Genomic DNA, 23,880 nt, shown 5'->3' on the forward strand with positions numbered 1-23,880 from the left:
TTAACTTGTTGGGCAGTTTATTTTCTTATTTTTTTTTAATATTGCAGTTCTTAATTGCTTATTATGTTACAGTATGTTCATTTTAAAGCCGTTATTATTATTATTATTATTATTATTATTATTATTATTATTATTATTATTATTATTATTCATTTCGTTTTCAGAACAAAAAGTGTTTATACCGACGTCAAACTTTTGTACAATATTTTGAAAGCATATGTGTTTCTTATTGTGATTGACAGTGAAAGATTTTTGCTAATAATAAGTAATAAATTTTGATAATAGTACATTATTATATACTGTATAATTATTAATTTCCTGAGAGTCACTACCAACCTCTCGTCAGCACTGATTGGTTGTTTATGTATGTTAGTGTACACTTTTTGGATTTTAGGTTCTATTATCATCAAGATGTAATTGAACGTTGACTGAGACATTCTTAAATATTCGTAAAATCTATCTGGAAATGCCTTAAGCTGCTGATATAATTGAAAGAATTCACCAAGTTTAGAGCGTTCCTTATTGATTGGATGCACGCTGTATATTCTTCTTCTTTTGGAAAGTAACCACCACTTCATTGCAGTACGCGTAGATAAATCGCTATCACTGTAAGAATTTGTAAACATGTTTAAAGTACTAATAGGTACGACCAATAATTTTATTAGTATTTACCACGTTGTGTTTCATGGAGAATCTCGCATTTGTACTCATTGTCCGCGTAACGGCGAGAATCATGGCGAGGTGAATTGCTTCACTATGTTCTGCTGAGGCGAGATGCGAGATGCACGGCGAGTGAACGGCGAGGTGAGCTACTCGGAGAGGCGAAATGAACAACTCCAACATGTTTTTACACTTATGCGATTTTTCTAGGAGAAAGATCTGGCAACAATGGATATTCATAAATAAATGCTGCCCGTGTATGATGAGAATTTGCTACTACGTCAATCTGATGCGGAAGTTCTCGAAGGGTGAACAAGTTTCAAACATCGAATCGGTCGCCCATTGGAGATTGTCACGGAGGCAAATGTGCAACAGATTGGCTACTTGATCCTAGCAGACAGGATAAAGGGGACGATATGCTAGCCCGGATGTCAAAGGCGTTGAATCTTGAATGTATCATTGCCAGCCCGAGACAAAAGGTGCATCAATGCTCGGATCAAGTGGCTAATATATCAGACAGCGAAAAAAAAGTCAAAAGTCATCTTTACGGTTTACAAGTATCGTACGCATAGACCAGTGATGTCAAAGCAAGCGCATTTTTCTGACCTTGACGTCGTTCGCGGGCATTAAGCGCTAGGTATGCTAGGAGGAATAAGCAGCCTATTGGATTAAGAAAAGAGTGGTGCACAAACTTCAAACGGAACGTGAAATTTTATGTAGTTATTTTATATGGCTTCTTTCTGTTTGTTATTTTCTATATTGTCTGTAAACCAAAAGTACTAACACCTATTTCTTAGCCTAATATTGCACTTGTGTTTTAAACGTTAATAACATAATAAAGAGTAAAGAAGGAATATTCACACAAATTCCATAATGACTACAACTATACTGTACTGAGTGAATTAAACACATCATTCATAAAGAAAGTGTTATCCCAAAGAAAGATACTGAATATGACATGATAAGTTGAAATTGATATTGATGGTATCTTTAGCCTTATAAAAGTAATCAAAATAATATTATAGTACAAAGCAAAGTTGCCTAGGTATATGTTTTAACTGTAACTAATATTACATAATGAAACTCTTATCGCATTATGCTTTTAGGTGATATTGGTGCGCAACTTTCTGTTATCAGAACATTAAATTATGTCGAAATCTGTTGAAGCTATAAAGCTGACGTTTTACCAACATATAGTCACATATACTTTTTTTGTTTGTGATGTAACAGTATTTGCTTTGTTAATTCAATTCCTTACAAACATTTTCCATGCGAATATTTTCAAACATTTTAATACACTATCTTCAGTAATACGTATTTATGATATATTAGATATACGAAAACATTGTTTTAATACCTGTAAGGCTACTAAACAAATATGTCTGAAAATTTCACTTTTCTGTAAAAAAAGTTGAGAAAATATTCTTTTTGAATAAAAAAGCAAACTTGTGAAAAATGAGCATTAAAATTAAAACTTACATTCTTATAATGCACTTATACTTCTCAGACAAATCTAAAGATTAACATGGATACAGTTTTAATAAGTTTTCTTCTCTTTATCCATTGAATCAGTGCTGGCCATCCCTGTATATAGCTCGACCACGCGGCATATACGACCTCTCTCGTCTGACTCTTTCCTTTCCGCTGTAAAGCGCTCAGGCTCTCCTGGCCTCTAAAGCGCGCGCTTGTTCCTATGGGCATCAGTTGACATCACTGGCATAGACTATGGCATGAGGTGTGCACACATGCCAAGTAGGTACAACACGGTACCGTCCGCAGAGAGCACCACGCGAACACCGAAAACAACTGCCACTCTGCGTTCTCAGTCAGTCCTCATCCGTACGTGAACAGAGAACATTGAGATACGTAAATACAGGTTGTTTCAAAAATAGAGGGCATAATTTCAGATATGTATTCCCCATATGTAGATAATACAAAAAGTTCATTACAACATGTGTCCGGAAATGTTTGGTTTCCGAGTTATGACCTTCAAAACAGTGATATTCACCGGAACGTTTTTCTTCCCGCAGATAGGTGTCGTGACAGAAGATATAAACAGAGGACACTCTGACAGTTAATTCCGAGACGAAGGATACATTGAGTGTTGTGTTTGGCGTCGTACTGTGCGACATGTACTCAAATCAGGTGGCACAAGTGCACTTCATGTACGGTAAGGCGGACGGCAATGCTGCGCTGGCTCATCGTTCGTACCAGAAGTACCCCGATCGACGGATAGGTAGAGGTGGCCCAATTGCTTGGCCTCCACGCTCACCTGATTTGAACCCTATCGATTTCTATTTGTGGGGCTATTTAAAATCATTGGTGTATTCGTCTCCGGTGCCTGACATGGAATCCCTTCGGAATCGAATTGTGGCAGATTATGAGGAAATACGCAATACTCCTGGAATTTGGGATCGTGTTCGCAGGGCCATGAGACATCGATATGAGGACTGTATTCAAGCAGGAGATGGACATTTTGAACATCTGCTGTAAAGGCAACTAACTGCGGAAAGAAAGCCTTTCCGGTGAATATCACTGTTTTAAAGGCCATAACTCGGAAACCAAACATTTTAGGCCATATGTTGTAAAGAACTTTTTGTATTGCCTACATATGGGGAATACATACCTGAAATTATGTCCTGTATTTTTGAAACATCCTGTATATTCTTCATTTGTGTTCAGTGAAGTGATCATAATGCCGAAGACAGATGTTAAAAAACACAGGGTGTATTCTTTAATACAAGAATATTGTGTCCACATATTTAGTAGTGATACTGATGAGACAATTAAGTGTCTGTTATGTATGCGTGCATTAAAAAGATAACAGAACAATCGATAGAACATCACTGTAATATACAGAAACACGTGAAAAATGTTGCTCGTATGTTAGAAGAAAATAAGGGTTCAAGATCAAATTCCGCCTCAAATATGAAATATAACTTTTGCCAGGATTTGTGTCGAATGATGATAAGTTGCAATATTCCATTCAAAACGTTGAACAATCCTCACTTTAAAAGAGTTTATAGAAAATTACACCAAATATGCCATTACAATAGTTATATCAACGTAAACCAATATTCAGTGATTATTCCGTGTGTCAATTTACATTTCCCCCGGCCTATACCTGGACGCGCCTCTAGTATGCCTACTGTGCTTACGTAAACAACCAGCCTCTGACGAGACAAATTAGTCGCGTTGTAGTTACCTTCACATCCGAATGACTTTTTTTTTTTTTCCGCTGTCTAATCATGAGCTTTTGTAATGACATAAAGCCTATGTCCATCTAAAGAAACTATACTTTCCAATGATGAAATAACTATCCAATCGGTTAAATAATTTGTGCGATTGCCTCATACAAACTCACAAAGACACTCTCTTTTTGTAAATAATAATCAGACTATATTTAGTATAGATAAATACAAATGTAAATGTTATGTTTTATTTAACGACGCTCGCAACTGCAAAGGTTATATCAGCGTCGCCAGATGTGCCGGAATTTTGTCCCGCAGGAGTTCTTTTACATGCCAGTACTGACATGAGCCTGTCGCATTTAAGCACACTTAAATGCCATCGACCTGGCCCGGGATCGAACTCGCAACCTTGGGCATAGAAGGCCAGCGCTATACCAACTTGCCAACCAGGTCGACTATCGCCTGCTTAGAACCAAGTTTTTCTAACTCCATTTTTATCAAATTTTCAGGGGAGCACAATGAAGTTTTGGAGACTACCCAAATCATAGTAATACGACTATTTTGAGGAAAGGGGTTTGCAAAGCAATAAACACAGCATGGGAAAGCTTATTTTATTCTTCAGTTGCCTTATTTATAAATTGATTTTACAAAAAATAGAAAAAACGTTTGGAGTTAGAACAAACATGTTAACAGATTTTGACAATTCAATGTTCTAACTCCTTTCAGGTTACATTTTGAAGAGATAAGTGCATACATTATTACCTTTTTAACACTGAATCCGAAAAAAAATTTGTCCACGCCTGAAAAATATTTGTATAGGGACTTTATATCTTGAACTTTACTTGCTTCTATAACTGGTTTGACTGTTATTTGTTTCGGTGCAGGCAATATGTTATCAACTCGATACTGTTTTTGCCTTGCTCTTGTTGTAATAGGTTTCAGAAACTTTGTGATCTTAAGGGGACACTCAACTATATTTTGGAACTTTTTTCCTATTTGACCAATCTTTTTCAAATTTGGAGAAAAGGTTTACATGGAAAGTAACATGCAAAATCTCAGCTCATTAAATCCAATACTTTTCAAAATAAAAAAAATATTTCAATTTTTAATCAATCATTAATTGAAATATCACTTTTAATTATCATTTTTTATTTTTTTGGCTTTGTGCATTTGACGTGACTTCTCAATGAATAGGGGAAGAATTCTGCATATTGATTTAGTTCTGTCACGTAAATTAGTGTTAGAAATTTAATTTTTCATTTCTATGACACTTTTTCTCCAATTTTTAAGTTGAGTGTCCTCTTAAATATATTATCAGAGAATCAAAATTTGTACACAATATCTTCACAGCCTTTTGTGTATACAATATGCTTCACTTTACTGTATGGAATTATGTTCAAGTTACTTAGTTTAGCTACAGTCTTGAAGCCATAAACTATTAAATCTCATTTGATGTACTTTGTATTGCTTGTTAGTTCTACACGAAATCAGGGCCCTTATTATTGCTAAAGGAGAATGAAGTTCAAATCGTTTGATATGACGATCAATTACCCTGTGCATTGTGTCTACTTCCTGCACTGCACTATGCCCTGGTTCTTGATACTTGTGTTCTATTTTTTGTACTTCATGGTCATCCTCTTCCAAAAAATGTATCAGTGCAAGTGGCATTAAGCTGTTTATTAGTAAACGCACGCAGTATCACATTAACTTTCTCATGCAAGTTCAGGAAAAACCTTCTGCGCCAGCTTACCTCTCATTGGCTGTCTCAGCTCACACCATTCCATCATTGGTTGGTCATTGAATGGTGGAGTTATAATAATACGGAACTAAACAGAGCTTGGAAAATGGAGTTGGAACAATATGGAACAGTTATTTTTAACACTTTCTGATCACAAAATGTACAATTTTGTGTGTGAAACTGATACAGAAGAGGAGTTAGAACATAACGGATACAAAAAAACGAGTTTTTTTTTAAGTGGAGTTAGAACAACATGGTTCTAAGCAGGCGATATATGAATTACGAAGAATACAATGATATCCGTATAAAGAGGGTTTTAAAATAAATATTTTAAGATTGTTGTACAAGGCCGCCTTAAATAATTGCAAAGGCATTTGTTTCATCTTTACTATATTCGTATTTTAGTTTGGAAGGTAAACATAACCATTGTTATTTTTAAATTTATATAGGCTATCTCGTTAAATATCAGTCTTATCAAAATTTTGCACAGAACAAAACTTGTCGGAAACATATTTTACTTACTTACTTACTTACAAATGGCTTTTAAGGAACCCGCAGGTTCATTGCCGCTCTCACATAAGCCCGCCATCGGTCCCTATCCTGTGCAAGATTCATCCATCTCTATCATCATAACCCACCTCCCTCAAATCCATTTTAATATTATCCTCCCATCTACGTCTCGGCCTCCCTAAAGGTCTTTTTCCCTCCGTTCTCCCAACTAACACTCTATATGCATTTCTGGATTCGCCCATACGTGCTACATGCCCTGCCCATCTCAAACGTCTGGATTTTAAGTTCCTAATTATGTCAGGTGAAGAATACAATGCGTGCAGTTCTGTGTTGTGTAACTTTCTCCATTCTCCTGTAACTTCATCCCTTTTAGCCCCAAATATTTTCCTAAGCACCTTATTCTCAAACACCCTTAACCTATGTTCCTCTCTCAGAGTGAGAGTCACAACCATACAGGAGAACCGGTAATATAACTGTTTTATAAATTCTAACTTTCAGATTTTTTGACAGCAGACTGGATGATAAGAGCTTCTCAACCGAGTAATAACACGCATTTCCCATATTTATTCTGCGTTTAATTTCCTCTCGAATGTCATTTATATTTGTTACTGTTGCTCCAAGATATTTGAATTTTTCCACCTCTTCGAAGGATGTCTCCAATTTTTATATTTCCATTTCGTACAATATTCTGGTCACGAGACATAATCATATACTTTGTCTTTTCGGGATTTACTTCCAAACCGATCGCTTTACTTGCTTCAAGTAAAATTTCCGTGTTTTCCCTAATCGTTTGTGTATTTTCTCCTAACATATTCACGTCATCCGCATAGACAAGAAGCTGATGTAACCCGTTCAATTCCAAACCCTGCCTGTTATCCTGAACTTTCCTAATGGCATATTCTAGAGCGAAGTTAAAAAGTAAAGGTGATAGTGCATCTCTCTGCTTTAGCCCGCAGTGAATTGGAAAAGCATCAGATAGAAACTGACCTATACGGACTCTGCTGTATGTTTCACTGAGACACATTTTAATTAATCGAACTAGTTTCTTGGGAATACCAAATTCAAAAGAATATCATATAATACTTCCATCTTAACCGAGTCATATGCCTTTTTGAAATCTATGAATAACTGATGCACTGTACCCTTATACTCCCATTTTTTCTCCATTATTTGTCGAATACAAAAAATCTGATCAATAGTCGATCTATTACGCCGAAAACCGCACTGATGATTTTAAAGAAACTTTTTTATGTAACATTCTACTAAAATCAATAATAAGCTATATATTTCTATTTATTTACTTCAGGCCCCTTATAAACCTCCCTTTCAAAGAAAGTATTTCAATGCCATAAGTTAATATAACCTAAAATTTAAGTGGGAACGTACTTATCTTACATACCAATTTTCATAGAAATCCGTTCAGCCATTTCCGAGTGAAAAGGTAACAAACACACAGACATACATACAAACAGACATACAAACAAAAATAAAAAAAAAATGCAATTTTCGGTCTCAGGATAGTTAATTATACATGTTTAGCAAAATCGAAAATTGACAGAAAAATTTAGTTACAGTTTTATTATTTAGTTACAGTTAGTATAGATGACAAATGTAGTTTATCAGTTATTTGTTCCAATCATCTCAGTTGCATGCACAGGAATGAAAACCAATATCTGTGCTCGTATTGGAATATACACTATCCTCTTAAAGAAGTAGTATTTATGGAATTATGTATATTTTATCTTAGAGTTTTTAAATCGTCCAATGAGAGGGAGGTTAAGATTTCACCATGGCTTGTTGCTGATGGTATATGCAGTTGAGTGCTACTCTATAAATGATTTTATGCTCGACCATGCCGAAATGTAGTAATTATACACCTCGTATCAGCCCTTTAATGGACCTCATTAAAGTACACCTATTCATTAAAGTTCAGGTGTTCCACCAATCAGAAACCACCATTGTAGCAATATGAAAGCGCAAGTATCGATTATTCTCGGATATGCAATCGAAAGACAACTAGCGAAACGTCACGGAGGCTGGAAATCCAATACTATCGCAGAAGGTTATGTTCTGTTACTATAATAATTAGCGTTAATTGTAAATAATATTGAAATAATTTCAATTTGTCATCTCGTTTTTCAATGTCTAAATCAATTTCAAGGTTATATCAAGATTAATCTTTATTTTACTCTCTAGATTATATCAAGGTCAATTACATTTGTTTCTAGGAAAAAATCAATGCTTTCGCGTCTGCGCACATCTCACAATTTACGAGATATTGCACAAGGCCAATTCCGCTCCCCAGTCAGATAAGAATAACATGAATACTTATGAATAATTTCAAGTTAGAAATATGGTCGAGCATAAAAGTTCGTATGAAACTTGTCTATAATGGTAATTAAGACGCTCGTATGAAAATTATGAAACTCGCTTGCGCTCGTTTCATAAACATAATCGCATCTTAATTACTACCATTATAGGCTCGTTGCATAATGTACTATTTTAACGTTATTAATATGATACTACTTAAAAAAGTAACGATTCTCACCTCTACATAAGGCTGCCACTCCTTTTTCCGGCTCTGATTAAGAAATGCTGTTCCTACGTAAGACCTTGCTACTAAGCTAAGCAAGGCAACTCCTCCAGGTCGTAACATGTTGTATATGTTAGTTACAACTTGTCTGAAAACAGACAGAAAGCATGGCTTAATAAACAGAGGATGAAGGACCAGTTTTACTAACTTTTTTTTTTCTAAGGCAGTGGTTTGGTTTATTATATATAATAGATCACAGACACATTACATACACCAATTTTACACAAAGATATATTATTATTTAAATACAATGACCAGTTTTACTAATTATGATTAAGACAAGTTGAAGGATGTAAATGCTTTAATATTTGTAAAAAAAACTAGTTCTTATTGAATCAGTGTACGTTAGTTTCAACATCTGTCAAACGTTTGTTAGATTTAAACATGAGATTTCGGTACATGGAGTTAACTGTTTTTAAGTTATTGATGACGTTGTACGGCACTGTAGTCCGTTTCTGAAATCTGTGGAGTATAGGAGATGAAACAAGCTCTTTACGCAAGTGGTGAGTGGAGGGGGACAGTTCAATGACCGCTCTGAGGGAAAACATTATTTGAAAACGAGCGTCTAAAATGCTACCCTACCTATCACCTTCTGCCACGCGCATCTTATCCCTTAGTGGCCGTGAATCGATGCAGCCCGCAACACTCTCCCGCACTGATAGCCTCCGCCCATTCACTTGTCATCGGCTCCACCCAAATGCGTCGACTTACTCTACAGATTTCAGATACGGAGTGTAGATAGTCTCAAACCCTCCTTGCTACTGCTCAATGGCGGATCGTATATGAAACAGTACAAACCCATTGCTATCCTTAATGAAAACTGAACTAGTTTATCGATATTAAAAATTGAATTTTACGAAAAAAATATTTTTGCTCATCGTAAATGGTCTTTTTAAAAATTCGTATTTTCTCGAATGCATACAACTTGTGCTACTTCAATGAGGCACTTTTTAACTAGTTCTCCTTTTCGTTTACGTTTTTTTTTTCTCTAGACATTTCACACGCATCTTCATAGGTCGCTTAAAGAATGTTTTTCCTCATGAATTCCACCTTGATTGTTGTATTTGGTTCATTGTTGGTTGTTTTTCTATTTTTTCTCATAAAACCCGCGTTTTAGTTCTACTAGTTGTTTAGCACAATCAGCACACGCCAAGAGATAAAGTCTGTAAATATAATGATGTATGTTGTCGTCATGCATTTTATATCGAAATTAAATAGATGCGTATACAGGATGTATCTAAATTCAATACTCAAACTTTGGAACCAATTATTTAGTGACAAAACCAGAAACTGTACTGTAAGAAATAAAGAATATAGTTGCAACGTTACTTATGACATTCATTCCTCAAAACCATTTCAATTTGCAATCATTTACAAACATTGTTCAAAATGGCGCCTCCTACGTCAATACAAATTCTGCAGCGACGTGTCATTGGTTGTATACGTCAAGGCATTTGTTGTAGAGCGTCAGCAGCTGCGAGCACCCTAGCGACGAGCTCTTTTTCCGATTCAATTAAAGTCTCGTATACCAGTCTCTTCAAGTGTCCCCACACTAGAGTCCTGCAAAACCGGTTGAGAGCCGAACCAACTTGCATAGCGCTACTGAACGCCTGGCTTTATAGGCAGTATGCGAAGTACATCTGCTTGCGTACTGCCTGAGTATTCGGTTTAACGTGTATTCGAGTTGATTCGATCTCTCTGTGGGTGGACGGCTCTGGCGTATAAAATGAAGATCACAGTGAACCATCCAGTTATTATAGCTGCGGATCATCAAGAGGAACAAACAACATGCAGCGTGAAACTACAGACGTTGTAAAGCGTAAATTGCAGAAAAAAAACCTTCGGTATCCACAAATTACCAAGGTTGTAATTTTTGCTTACACTAGAAAACTGAATTATAATATTACAATAATGACACACTTAAAAACACTAAACTCGATCAATAGTAAAACTAAAACAAAAATAACTTTACTGAAACCTACTACAACCAATGCTTTTAATATGTTTACTATGACTAGAGAATTAAACGTAATATAGGTTTTCCATTCATTTAAGTGAACCTTATCGCCCCGTACAATCTGCAGGGTTATTTCACTTCTACCCTGTTAATGAATAGCTACTGTTTTGGAGGAATGCATTTAGAGTTAATAATTATTTAATTTTATGTTTTGTGATTAATTGTAATTGTATTTTGCATTTATTTACTTATTATATTTCACATTATAAATTAAGCTCATTTCATTTTCTACATACTAAATTGGTGGAAAGATCACCATATAACTCTAGCCTCTCTAGCAACACTTGTGAAACGAATATTGGCCATTCCATGAATAAGTGTTTCCACCGAGCGTAACTTTAGACTAGTAAAAGAGATTTATTAATACATAAACACAAGAAGTCAACTCTGATCATGTAGTCTATGATAATAGGCCCTAATAATAATTGTGAACATCAAATAGTTGATATTAGCACGTGTGTAATAAAATAGTACTTTGAATGACACTTGTTTTCTCTGAAGTAGATCTTTTCTATACAGAATGATTTGTTTCTAAACCTTACTATTCTTATGTTATTCGTAATTTAGAAATGTGTAAATTATACTTATTTTGTACAGAACAACCACCATTGGGAGCCAAAGTAATCGTATTGTTGAAAATAACATTACTGTTTATCTTTTCAAATTAATTTTTAATAAATAATATTGCAACTGATTGGAATAATTAAAAAGCATGCAACTATTGTTTTAGAGGTAGGCTTATACATTTTTTTTTAGTTTAAAGTACAAACGTCATAATTGGCTTATGTACTTATTTCCTATTTTGTTTTATAATGAATTGTAATTATATTTTTGAATATGTTTACATTATGATATTTCACATTATACATTACGTCTATTGCCTTCGATGTCACTGTGTCCATTGTTCATTTATTTGTTACTAGTCAAATTACTGCAAGTTTGAAATACAAAAATAAATGTATTAAAGTGTCAAATTATTTGTATTCCTATTTGAAGCAAACATATTTTTGTAATTAAACAAAATAAATAACCTTCAATATTATTACTCTGTTTGTTGTGAAACTTGGGCTCTCAATCTGAGAGAGGAACATAGGTTAAGGGTGTTTGAGAATAAGGTGCTTAGGAAAATATTTGGGGCTAAGCGAGATGAAGTTACAGGAGAATGGAGAAAGTTACACAACACAGAACTGCACGCATTGTATTCTTCACCTGACATAATTAGGAACATAAAAGCCAGACGTTTGAGATGGGCAGGGCATGTAGCACGTATGGGCGAATCCAGAAATGCATATAGAGTGTTAGTTGGGAGACCGGAGGGAAAAAGACCTTTAGGGAGGCCGAGACGTAGATGGGAGGATAATATTAAAATGGATTTGAGGGAGGTGGGGTATGATGATAGAGACTGGATTAATCTTGCACAGGATAGGGACCGATGGCGGGCTTATGTGAGGGCGGCAATGAACCTTCGGGTTCCTTAAAAGCCATTTGTAAGTAAGTAAGTAAGTTTGTATAGCCTACTGAGAAACTGTTAAAAAGTTATTGTATAATGAAATATACCTGGTGTTATTTGGAGATCGTATTTTCTTCCTCCTTGCCATTTCTTTCTGTGTGAGATTTGTGTTCTAAATAATTCGCGATCTTACATGAACTTATGTAATATCGATCATTGGATTATACAAATCGAACAAGATTCAGTCAATATGTGACGAGAAAGAGTTACGACGTAATCAAATGATGAAGTTATGACGTACAGTATACTGTTTAACACTGGTATGGAAAAACGCCAGCTATATAGCGTTTATTGGTAAGAAAAATATACATGGCTTGTGCAAGTCTTGTTCTGTGAAAAACTATAACATTGTTTAACATATCTATAAGCAACTTTCATTAGTAAAACTCCAAAAGTTTAAAATATAAACGATACTTATAAAGTTACTGCAAGTTCAGAATAATAAAGAAAATATATGTGTTATAGTGTCGAATGAACTGTAAGAATACTTGCAAACACTTTTTTTTTTTTTTCAATAAGACAACGTAAATTTCCTTGTTACTCCGGTTGTGTACTCGAAAAACGTTATTTTCATGTAAATGCGCCTGATATTCTGTCTACTCTGCAATACATCAGGCGTAATAGCTCGACAACCGAGTTATTCGGCCTGATGTTCATCGTAGCCGGTTGAGCTCCCGACCGGACGAATCTAAACCGGATGTGTGCGCAGTTTTGCAGGTCTCTACCCCACACACAAAAATCAAGCGGACGAATTTGGCAGAGATCTGTATGAAATGACGATGCGTGCCAACATTCCTTTCAACAAAGTTGAGGACAACCACTTTAAAAGTTTTGTTGGAAAGTATACTTTTATACAAGAGCAGTACCTGTGTTATAGTAGTACCGGTATTTTAAGTTAAATTTTGCAGAAAAGATTATTGTAATATAGACTTAAACATCTTGTTAAGAGAAGTGTCTCTGATACAGTAACATTTTAAGTTAAAATTTTAAATTAAAACTTGTTGTAATGTAGGCTTAAACATTTAATTAAGAATAGTGCCTGTGAAACAGTAGGATCTAGGCAACAACCAGTATCTGGATCAGCTGTACGCTCGGCTTAGACATCACTGGGAGAACATTCCTCACGATGAGATTTCCCATCTTATTTCGTCAATGCCAATCGCCTTAAACATTTCATCATGGTTTAAATGACGACGTTCTTCCACCATTAAAACTATTCTTAACTCTGTATTACGATTTTCCACGTTTTTAGTTACATATGTCCCCTTTTAAAACACACTAATTTAATTCTTTCCAATATAACAATACAAAATAACAATGTTGGTTACTATGGTAACCTGGTAGAATGACAAATGACTAATAATTTAACCCTCTATGGCCCGAATTATTATTCTTTGAGAAAAAAAATTTTTTAGTGCTATAGCAACTTATATAGACTTAGTTAAGAATAAAATTTGATTTTTTGGAAATTTTCATTTTTGTATTTTTCAAAATCGGTTTGTGACTTTGAGGACACAGTGGGCTGTAAGGTTATCATTTCGTACTCGTATTCCCAAAAAAATATTTATTCCTTTTATTTGTATACAAGTGAATTGGCAATAATAGTTTGGTAAATATTACAGTACAGGGTAGAAGAAAAGTAATATAGATTTAATAGAAAATCTGGACTGATTTACAAACATGTGAAAGTCTTTTTTCAACATTCTGACAACTGCGTCTATGTGGTATGGAATTCCAAGAAACAGTTGCTGGTTGGTGTGAAGCACAGGTGGACTTTGCATTTGGAACACATAACTTTTGGAGTTCCACCACACTTTGGCTTTTTGCAGCGTCCCCTCTTTTCAGAGAAATGTGGCCAATGTGCTACTTCATCCTTTCTCACTACTTTATCCGGCAAAGCGGCACTGGGTCCTCTTCTTTTCTTTACCTCAATTTCAACCTGCAATGAGGAGGAACTTCGTCGTCCTCGTTTCTTAGTCCTCCCTTTCTTCTCCTGACATAGGCAAGCTGCGACTGAAACTTTGAAGTCACGTAGACTGATCTGGTCCTTCGTGTTTACACTGCAGGATCTACAGTCTCTTCTGTAAAGTAACCATGCATTTACCACTGTCAGATCCAACAAGTGGAAGACAATACGATGGTACCATTTCTTGGACCGAATGGTTGTCCGATACAGGGCTATAAGTGAATCCATAAGGTCAACACCACCCATAAATTTGTTGTAATATATTACAACAGAGGGACACTGAACATCGATGATTGTTTTTTCTTTCCTGTCCCATCTCTGGACAGTAGTAGTAGGATACACCCCAACAAAAGTGCTCAGCAAATGAACTGCTTTGTTGTCATACCACTTCGTTGCCGTGAGACTGATGCCATCAATCTTCGTTGTGGCTTCTTCTACAGTCCCTCTTCCCTGCTGCTTCATATCCTTATCGGAGGAAAACTTGCAGCCACGAAGTCTATTTGGTCTTACAGTACCAAGGGACAGAATACCAATCTTCGCTAGTTCCACTTGCAACTGAATACTGGTAAACCAGTTGTCAAAATAAACTTTATGAAAATGATTTCGTGGCACTATTTGAGTGAGGCGAAGTACAACATTACCACTGATACCAACGTCTGGTAAATTAGGATCATGCTCCACTGCACCACTATAAAGTTCGAAATTTTGCACTATACCGAAGGAATCACACAGTACAAAAGCTTTGTAGCCCCACTTTTTTGGTTTGTTCTTCATGTACTGTTTCAGATTATGTCTTCCCTTGAACGGTATCATTTGCTCATCAACACAAAGTTTTTCATTCATAGGAATGGAGTTGAAATTCTTCACTAAGGTATCTAGAAATGGTCTTATTTTGTATAATTTGTCATTACTCCTTTCTACGTTTTCATTATTATTGAAGTGAAGATTAGACTTTATTTCCTCCCACCTATTGCGGGTCATTGTATCAGCGACTGCTGGAACTCGAGTACCTTCTTTCCAATACATTCTGGAACCCGGCAACCCATATATTGACATATAAAAGCAGCAACCAATGAACTGCTCAATCTCTTCTAGAGAAAGTTGTATTTGGTTCGTAGGATCAGGACTTGCTGCATAAAGGTTACTTTCGTTCACCACGTTGTTCAATATATCCTCATCCAACAGATTTCTGAAATAATGTATAGGCTCATTAGGACAGTTGGTTCCATCAGGAAGTGTCCCTTTCCATGGTTGAACTGGTTGTGATTGCCTACTTTGTTTCGCTTTCCAAGTAATATCAACTGTGCCACCACGTCTTTCTGGATAAATTCCTGCTTGGGCATTATCGTTTCCATCATCACTAGCATCGTCCGAAACTTGGTGGTGGTCACCGGTAACTTCCTCATTCTCATCTGTATCGCTTTCTGGAATAATTATATTTTCTTGGGTCCTAAGGTTCTGATGCAGTACCACATCTTCTTCACTATCAGATGCTAAATCAGTGTCGTCAGATGCGTAACCTCCTACAGGTTTCACTTTAGTCTCGCTTCTCTTGTTGTGTCCATAAAACCGCTTTGGATCCATTCCTGAATAGACTGTGTAAGAGAAATATTGACGGTATAAATACACTACAGTGATAAGAAAATTATGCAACATAGGGCTGAAAGTAAATAATATGTTATAACTATAAAACACCAAGATCGTAAAATTTTACCGGTACCGTTATTTAATTTCGTTTCAGTAATCAGAAATGGTCATAAAAGACAATATAACACATTATTGTTTAAAAATTATAAAAGAGGATTTCGACTGATCATTCTATATTTGCATTACCATGCTACACGTGCATAACCTCAAATGTAGTAGCCCAATGTTGCTTGAAAGACACAAACGTATATTTATGAAATAATGCAAGATAAAATGGATTAACTGAATTTTGTATTGCATAAATGTTAAATTTAATACTTACAAATATTGTGTATATTTTTTACCACTTAAATTCACAAAGAAATATCACAAAAAATACACGTAAAGTTCGTCGATTTCAAAACCTTCTCTCTGGGAGCAAACGCTAGGTTTCCTTTGTTATCTGGTGAGAACAAATTACACTACATACACCAACAAGGCATGGATTCTTAGCTGCCATACTGTGGCTTCAAAGGCACATTGGGATACAGTGGTGCTTCATCAGAAACGTATAAAAATTGAATAAAAAGGGATTGTTACTTTCAAGTCACATTGGGCCATAGAGGGTTAATATTCACTTCCGTCCAGTTTTGTAACCTGGTCAATTTTCTTAATATTTCAAAATTTTTAGTAGTTCCTTAGACAATTTTGATCTGTGTATAACCCATCGAAAGCGTATGACTCGGTTAAGAGAGAAGTTTTATATAATATTCTTATTGAATTTGGTATCCCCAAGAAACTAGTTCGATTAATTAAAATGTGTCTTAGTGAAACTTACAGCAGAGTCCGTATAGGCCAGTTTCTATCTGATGCTTTTCCAATTCACTGCGGGCTAAAGCAAGGAGATGCACTATCACCTTTACTTTTTAACTTCGCTCTAGAATATGCCATTAGGAAAGTTCAGGATAACACAGAGGGCTTGGAATTGAACAGGTTACATCAGCTTCTTGTCTTTGCGGATGACGTGAATATGTTAGGAAAAAATCCACAAACGATTAGGGAAAACGCGGAAATTCTACTTGAAGCAAGTAAAGAGATAGGGTTGGAAGTAAATCCCAAAAAGACAAAGTATATGATTATGTCTCGTGATCAGGATATTGTACGAAATGGAACTATAAAAGTAGGAGATTTATACTTCGAAGAGGTGGAAAAATTTAAATATCTTGGAGCAACAGTAACAGATATAAATGACACTCGGGAGGAAATTAAACGCAGAATAAATATGGGAAATGCGTGTTATTATTCGGTTGAGAAGCTTTTGTCATCTAGTCTGCTCTCAAAAAATCTGAAAGTTAGAATTTATAAAACAGTTATATTACCGGTTGTTCTGTATGGCTGTGAAACTTGGACTCTCACTTTGAGAGAAGAACAGCGATTGAGGGTTTTTGAGAATAAGGTGCTTAGGAAAATATTTGGGGCTAAAAGGGATGAAGTTACAGGAGCATGGAGAAAGTTACGCAACGCAGAGCTGCAGGCATTGTATTCTTCACCTGACATAATTAGGAACATTAAATCCAGACGTTTGAGATGGGCAGGGCATGTAGCACGTATGGGCGAATCCAGAAATGCATATAGAGTGTTAATTGGAAGGCCAGAGGGGAAAAGACCTTTGAGGAGGCCGAGACGTAGATGGGAAGATAATATTAAAATGGATTTGAGGGAGGTGTGATATGATGATAGAGACTGGATTAATCTTGCTCAGGATAGGGACCAATGGCGGGCTTATGTGAGGGCGGCAATGAACCTCCGGGTTCCTTAAAAGCCAGTGGATATATAGATATAAGTATAACCCATCGCATAGTCTACCTCTGGTCAGGAATCCAATGCAGAGCGTGGAAGGAGAATATCTTGTCGAAGCCGGGAGTTCTAAGCTCGGATACTGCAGGTATTTCCTTGCCGAGGTCCATCTGAATCAACTTGAGTTTCGGATGGGGATACTTGCTAGATGCAAGCTGCAACATGTCGGACGACACGTCTGTTCCCACTAGAATCTCGATATCTTCTGGCAAGCGGGGCAGAAGGACCTTCATGGTTACCAAACAAGGACCACATCCGAGATCCAGTACTCTCTCTCCAGCTTTCCATGTCATCGAGACCAAATATTCAGATAACAAGTCTTCGGAGTCTCTTTCAGAGAGAGAAGTTACTTTCACGTAATCCTCTGCTTTTAGCATTTCCTGCAAAGAATTGAATATTTGTCATATACAGTACGGAACTTATCTAATTTACTTAGCAAAAGAAAAGGCAGAGTATACCTACAAAGTGGAAGTAATATAACTGTGTAGATTCTAATGCTTATTCTTTGGATAGACTATAACAAAAATGTATAATACAATATTGATCCCAAATGAATATGTTTCTTAGAAAAAATAATTTTCTCGTAAATGTTAACACTTTTACTTTATAAGTGATGAATGATTTATCGCTTTGCATTTTTTTCAATAAATATGGACGGTTTCCTTGCAAATTAAATATTAATATATTCAAAAGACACTCAAGTTGACACCACACCGGTGTTGAAACGGGACCCGTCTGTCATAAGATACATGGCCTCTTTAAATCCCGTCTGTCATAAGATACATGGCCTCTTTAAATCCCGTCTGTCATAAGATACATGGCCTCTTTAAATCCCGTCTGTCATAAGATACATGACCTCTTTAAATCCCGTCTGTTATAAGATACATGGCCTCTTTAAATCCCGTCTGTCATAAGATACATGACCTCTTCAAATCCCGTCTGTCATAAGATACATGGCCTCTTTAAATCACAACACTTTAAAGTTTTAACTCTGAAAGTTTTAAGTTTTAAACTAGTGTTAACGTTAACATAAGAAAGAATGAATATTAACATCGTGACGTCCTGGCATTCGGAAGTTTGACAACACTGCTGCAGTGATTAAGGGACAGAATGTTACTATTCATACCACTATTCCTGATGTCTTGGTTTCCTCCCTCATGTTTGAACATTGCATAATACTAGTCGGTACTATGAATATAAATGTGCGTTTTTTTCTTTAATATATTTAGTTTGATTTATTTACACGTATATTTTGTGAATGCTTGGCCATATCAGTAACAACAAAAATTATCTATACTCATTACTAGACTTCGTTGAATTGCCACACGCAGCATGCGACCAGGTTACCGATGTACGGTAGTATAGAGGAGGTGAGCGACCGCCCTGTCTCGTAGTATGAGCAGTTCATGTTAAGAGATGTGACCGGTCCAAATAGATAGAGCAGCTACAGCTAATGTATACCTATGTAAGCACTCGTTTTTGCATTACTGTGGTTGGAATAGTCAAAGCTTAACATTTGTTCAGTGCAGACAAGAATTCAATCAAACATACTACAATGAGTGTGTTGCTGTTCCAAACAATTACCACTGGAATACCCTTATCCCCGCAGCCAGTCTTGACTCGTTGGGGAACGTGGTTGGATGCTGTTAATTATTATACAGAACATTACGGCAAAATAATGGAGGTAATTGATGCGTTGGATAGCACAGACAGTTCCGGTGCTGCATCTGTAAAATCATTGCCTCCTGAACAGCTATCGGAAGATATTCTGTTCATTGATTCTAATTTTAAAATCGTGTCCAAAAGCATCACCCTATTAATATCTTCTAAACTACAACTCTCAGAAGCCCTTAATATAGTGGATAAAGTGTCACAAACCGTTATCAAAAATAACAATTCACTAATTTCAGAAAAAGTTAAATATAAGTTGAAACATTATGGCTAAAAATTCTGCCTATTCACAACTTCGTATTATAAATTATATACTATTGGGTCACTACAAGACGTCTGAAGTTGGTGTACTAAAAAGTAGTGACTTCCCGTTCTTCAAATATGCACCTATTACATCGTGTGATGTTGAACATACATTTTCCCAAAATAAAAACTGTTCAAGTGACCATCGGAGGAGGTTCACTTTGCAGTCGCTCAAAATGTACGTAACTCTTCACTGCAATGCACGTATTGAAGGATGATGTGAGTATCTTACATTAAATTTTAAGACAATATATCTCACTACAAAATAATTGTGTATTTACATGTTTAGGCAATTCGTACTGCAGTGGTCATTCATTATATTTCTTGAATGCAGGATAGAGGTTTTATTGTAACCGCAGTATACTGCTCAGTGTTTACATCAGGGGCATTGCACGCCCCCTTCTCATACAGTCTATACTGCGTGCGCAGTAAACCTTGCGATTCTCGTGGCAATTCCACGAAGTCTACTCATTACTATGCGTCACTTCGCATGTTATGTACCTGACATTCTTACACAGCTAAAGCATAAAGGAGCAGGGTAGGAGAAACTAAGGAGAAAGGCAACGAACGTATGTAAGAATGGAGAAAAATTGAACAAACGCGAAGGGAGCTTCGGTTCTACAGAGACTCGGCAAACTTGAACCGAACGTAAGGACTCTGACCGGTTTTCATAAGACTCGATTATTTTACTTTATATGGTTCATTTCCATGTACTGCTGGATGCCTAAGGAGTAGGGCGAAGTTCGTAGTATCTCTCATGTTCGAACATTGCATGATCCTATTGCAGACGGACATATTTCCTCTTTCCTGAGGTACAGTGGAACTCCACAAATAGACGCTCACTCTCGTATACTTCACGATACAAGGTAAGTCAACGCATCCTGTCCCGTGCTGCACAGGATTAACCAGTTGAACCAGTGCAGTAGTTTGCAGATACTCGTACACGTGGATGGGCAACTCGTGCTCTCAAAGTGTCAACACAATCTCAGTGCAGGTAGAACGGACTCTGTACTAGCTGTACTATCTGTGTGCGGTTCTTTCAAGACACAAGTTCGATCGCGTCCGCAATAAGTGGCGGCTCGTTTTAAGTGAAAAACAATATAATTCCCAGATCATTTCTCTTTAGTTACGAGTAAAAAGAGAATTTTTTTTATTAAGAAGAGAGGTAAAGCTTTTATTCTATTACACTTTCTTACGCATGACATTTTATGTTACAAATAAACAGTGAAGGTTTTAGTAAAGAAATGCTGTCTGCATCTGCTTTAGAAGAGCTAAAGGTAAAAATGGGATATCAACAAGGTGAGACTGATATCAAATATCATTAGCACGTTGTGCGTGCGAGTTGCAGAATTGCAAGACGTATAATCGACTAGCTAAGAACAATTATGGATAAATTTGAAATGTGGCAGTATCATGTAGAACACAGACAACTTCACTTTCTTTGACTATAAACTATCTTGAAGAGGGATAAGAAAATCTTCTTGTCAAATATAAGACCCAACTTCAAGACCTACAGCAGAATTCACTGGAAAGTTTGGAGAAACATTGACAATTGACAAGGAATCGAAATTTTTCTGAAATCTTAATGGCTTACGTCGATAGAAAATCCTGAAAATTTATAGTTTTAATTAATAAATCTACAGAACAGCACGCCACTCAGATTCCAGCAAAATCAGGAATCGAACTGTTCGTAATGTTGCCTAAGTCAGAATTTCCAAATATACTCTTTGCTTCCATATATACTGTATGTGCTTGAGGCAGAGTTTAATACAAGAAAGAAGTGTAAAATTTCTCAAAGTAAAAAATACCTCCTTGAATTTGTTATTGTTTGCGAATACAGACTATTACCTTTCTGAGAACAGGGGAATACTCTTTAATGTATAAAGACTTGTAAATTCTAGCGTTCTACGTTTCAAATAAGACCTATAATACGAAATATTAACAAATAGTGTAATAATAAGTGTTAGAGCTATATATGTTGTAACTTGAAAAGGTTGTATTCAGTTTGTGTTTCCAGTACTAAACTAATTTACAAAGCTAGAATATAATATAATTTTGTTATGTGTTCAGGTATAGTCTGTCTAAAATTACTATAATTATTGTACCATGCGTCATTCTGAAATTCAAATCATGGAATAGATATCACGATCACCTGCATGAGCCGCCAGAGCGCACCGTGGCTTTCGCAGCGAAACTACAAACAACTTGTAACTGCTGTGGCTGGCTCCGTCTGCCTTTCTCTCTTTCAAGGTTTTTTAACACTTTGGGAGCACGAGTTGCCCATCCATGCTCATACACGTTGGCAGCAAGGCAGGGAACAAAAAATGTGCACTTATGTTGAAGCAGAAGTTACATCTATTGGAACGGTTTAAAAAGGTGAATCAATCAGAGCCATCCCTCAGGAATTTGACATTTCTATCAGAACAGTGCATGGGATAAAACAAAATTCATCTAATTACGAGGCATTCCGTAGTAATTATAAGAAGCTTTGTTATTATCAGTTGATTGTAGGATGAAAACACAGCTTATTTTGTGTATTTCCTAAATTTAATCAATAGGGATGATTTATGTTCTCTCTTGAAAGGTGTACACCATTTTAAAATAATTTAATACACAAACACAACTATTTCAAGAAATGCTCAATAAGTTTTTGTAGCTTTATTCTCTTCGGCTCTAATCAACATTAACAAAAATGCAGGTTACCAGGCGACGATAGAAAAGAAAAGATGCGAAAACAAATTAATGTGGTGTATAAACAATTGAATGCTCTTTCATATTCAAGTAGCCTATAAAAATATAGGGGTGCCATTTGAAATTTCAAATTGGGAGTGGCTGGGGGTGGGAGGTGAAATCTAAAATGCAATTAAGCCTTGTTTAAGACTTCCCCCTTGATATCTAAATTTACGTGTTTTTTTGGTTTACATTGAATTCAATTAATTAACTAGTTATTTAGAGTGGGAAGTTTTGAAATGAAAGCCCCGTATGTAGATATAGTTAGAGTTTTTCCTCTAGAAGTTTGTTTTACGTTTCAGATGTATCACGATATATTATACTTAACCATGGGTTTGTTTTGTTTTATATTTTGCATATACTACAATATACAGTGTGTCCACCATGAACCTGACTCATTTCATTTGGCTGCCAAAAATCAATGAATAGAAGTAAGTTGGTAACATGCATTGCAATATGTAGAGAAACTGTGGAAATTTCGTTGGCTATTTTTAAAAACCCGTGCGAGAGGTTGTACGTGGCGCTGCGGTAGCTTAAGTCAAAATGGCGACAGCGCAAGAGCGAGCACAAGCGATCTGGTGGTATGCTGAAACCCACGCTGCATTGTGGAACACATTCGTGACAGCCCGAAATTAAATGTGTGGTGCGGATTGATGCACAATTTGATCAACGGCCCCTTTTTCTTTGCAGAACAAACAGTTACGCGCAATACCTACCTCGACATGTTGAATCAATTTGTTGTGCCTCAGTTAATGCATTTGCAGCCGAACGTCATCTTTCAACAGGACGGCGCCCCACCACATTGGAGTCTGATCGTTCGAGAATTTCTCGACACACAATTTCCCGGTCGCTGGATTGGGCGTGATGGACCGACAAGATGACCACCTCGATCACCGGATATTACACCTCTAGACTTTTTCTTGTGGCAATATGTCAAGAACAAAGTATATACAGGCCACAAAATTCGTGATCTTCAACAGCTACGCGGCCGCATAAGAGATGCCGTCAATTCCGTTACGCCCGAGATGCTTCAGAAGACCTGGCAGGAAATTGAATTCAGGCTAGATGTTCTTCGTGCAACGAGAGGATCTCATGTTGAGGTGTACTGATTTTTTAAATAAAACTTGGTTAGTTACTCTTGATATTGCATGCATTCTTTTCTTTTTACCCCAAGCAGTATGAATTATACAGCAATTTCAAATGTGTCAGGTTCATGGTGGACACCCTGTATTATTTAAAATTATATACGTTAATTATTTATGTTTCGGTTCGCACGCCATAAAAAACATTGTACAGCCCTTATGTTTACTAATGTCCGCAGTACTCCGTAGAAAGACAGCGCTCGTACCTCGTCTCGCACATGGACCATAGCTGTGTCTATTGTGGAGTTACATTGTACATGGTTTAGAGAGCAACATTGTAATCCGACACGTACAAAAAACGGTGAACAAGTAACCTACTGACTTTTCAGACATCATCACAGAGCGAAGGAATACTGCTGCGGAGAG

The 23,880-nt window shown here is 36.4% G+C and overlaps 1 protein-coding gene across 1 annotated transcript in view; it reads right to left on the reverse strand.

The window, feature by feature from the left end:
- The window catches only part of LOC138694879 (juvenile hormone acid O-methyltransferase-like), a 46,241-nt gene that overhangs the window by 16,263 nt on the left and 6,098 nt on the right, over nt 1-23,880 (reverse strand). The window contains exons 2-3 of the mRNA XM_069819038.1: nt 17,678-18,048; nt 8,648-8,780 (exon numbers count right to left, since the gene is read on the reverse strand). Of these exons, the coding sequence (XP_069675139.1) occupies nt 8,648-8,780; nt 17,678-18,045 (501 nt within the window). The 5' untranslated portion in view covers nt 18,046-18,048. The remainder of the gene's footprint in view (nt 1-8,647; nt 8,781-17,677; nt 18,049-23,880) is intronic.

This window comes from Periplaneta americana, chromosome 2 (assembly GCF_040183065.1).
Source record: "Periplaneta americana isolate PAMFEO1 chromosome 2, P.americana_PAMFEO1_priV1, whole genome shotgun sequence".
Taxonomy (NCBI): Eukaryota; Metazoa; Arthropoda; class Insecta; order Blattodea; family Blattidae; genus Periplaneta; species Periplaneta americana.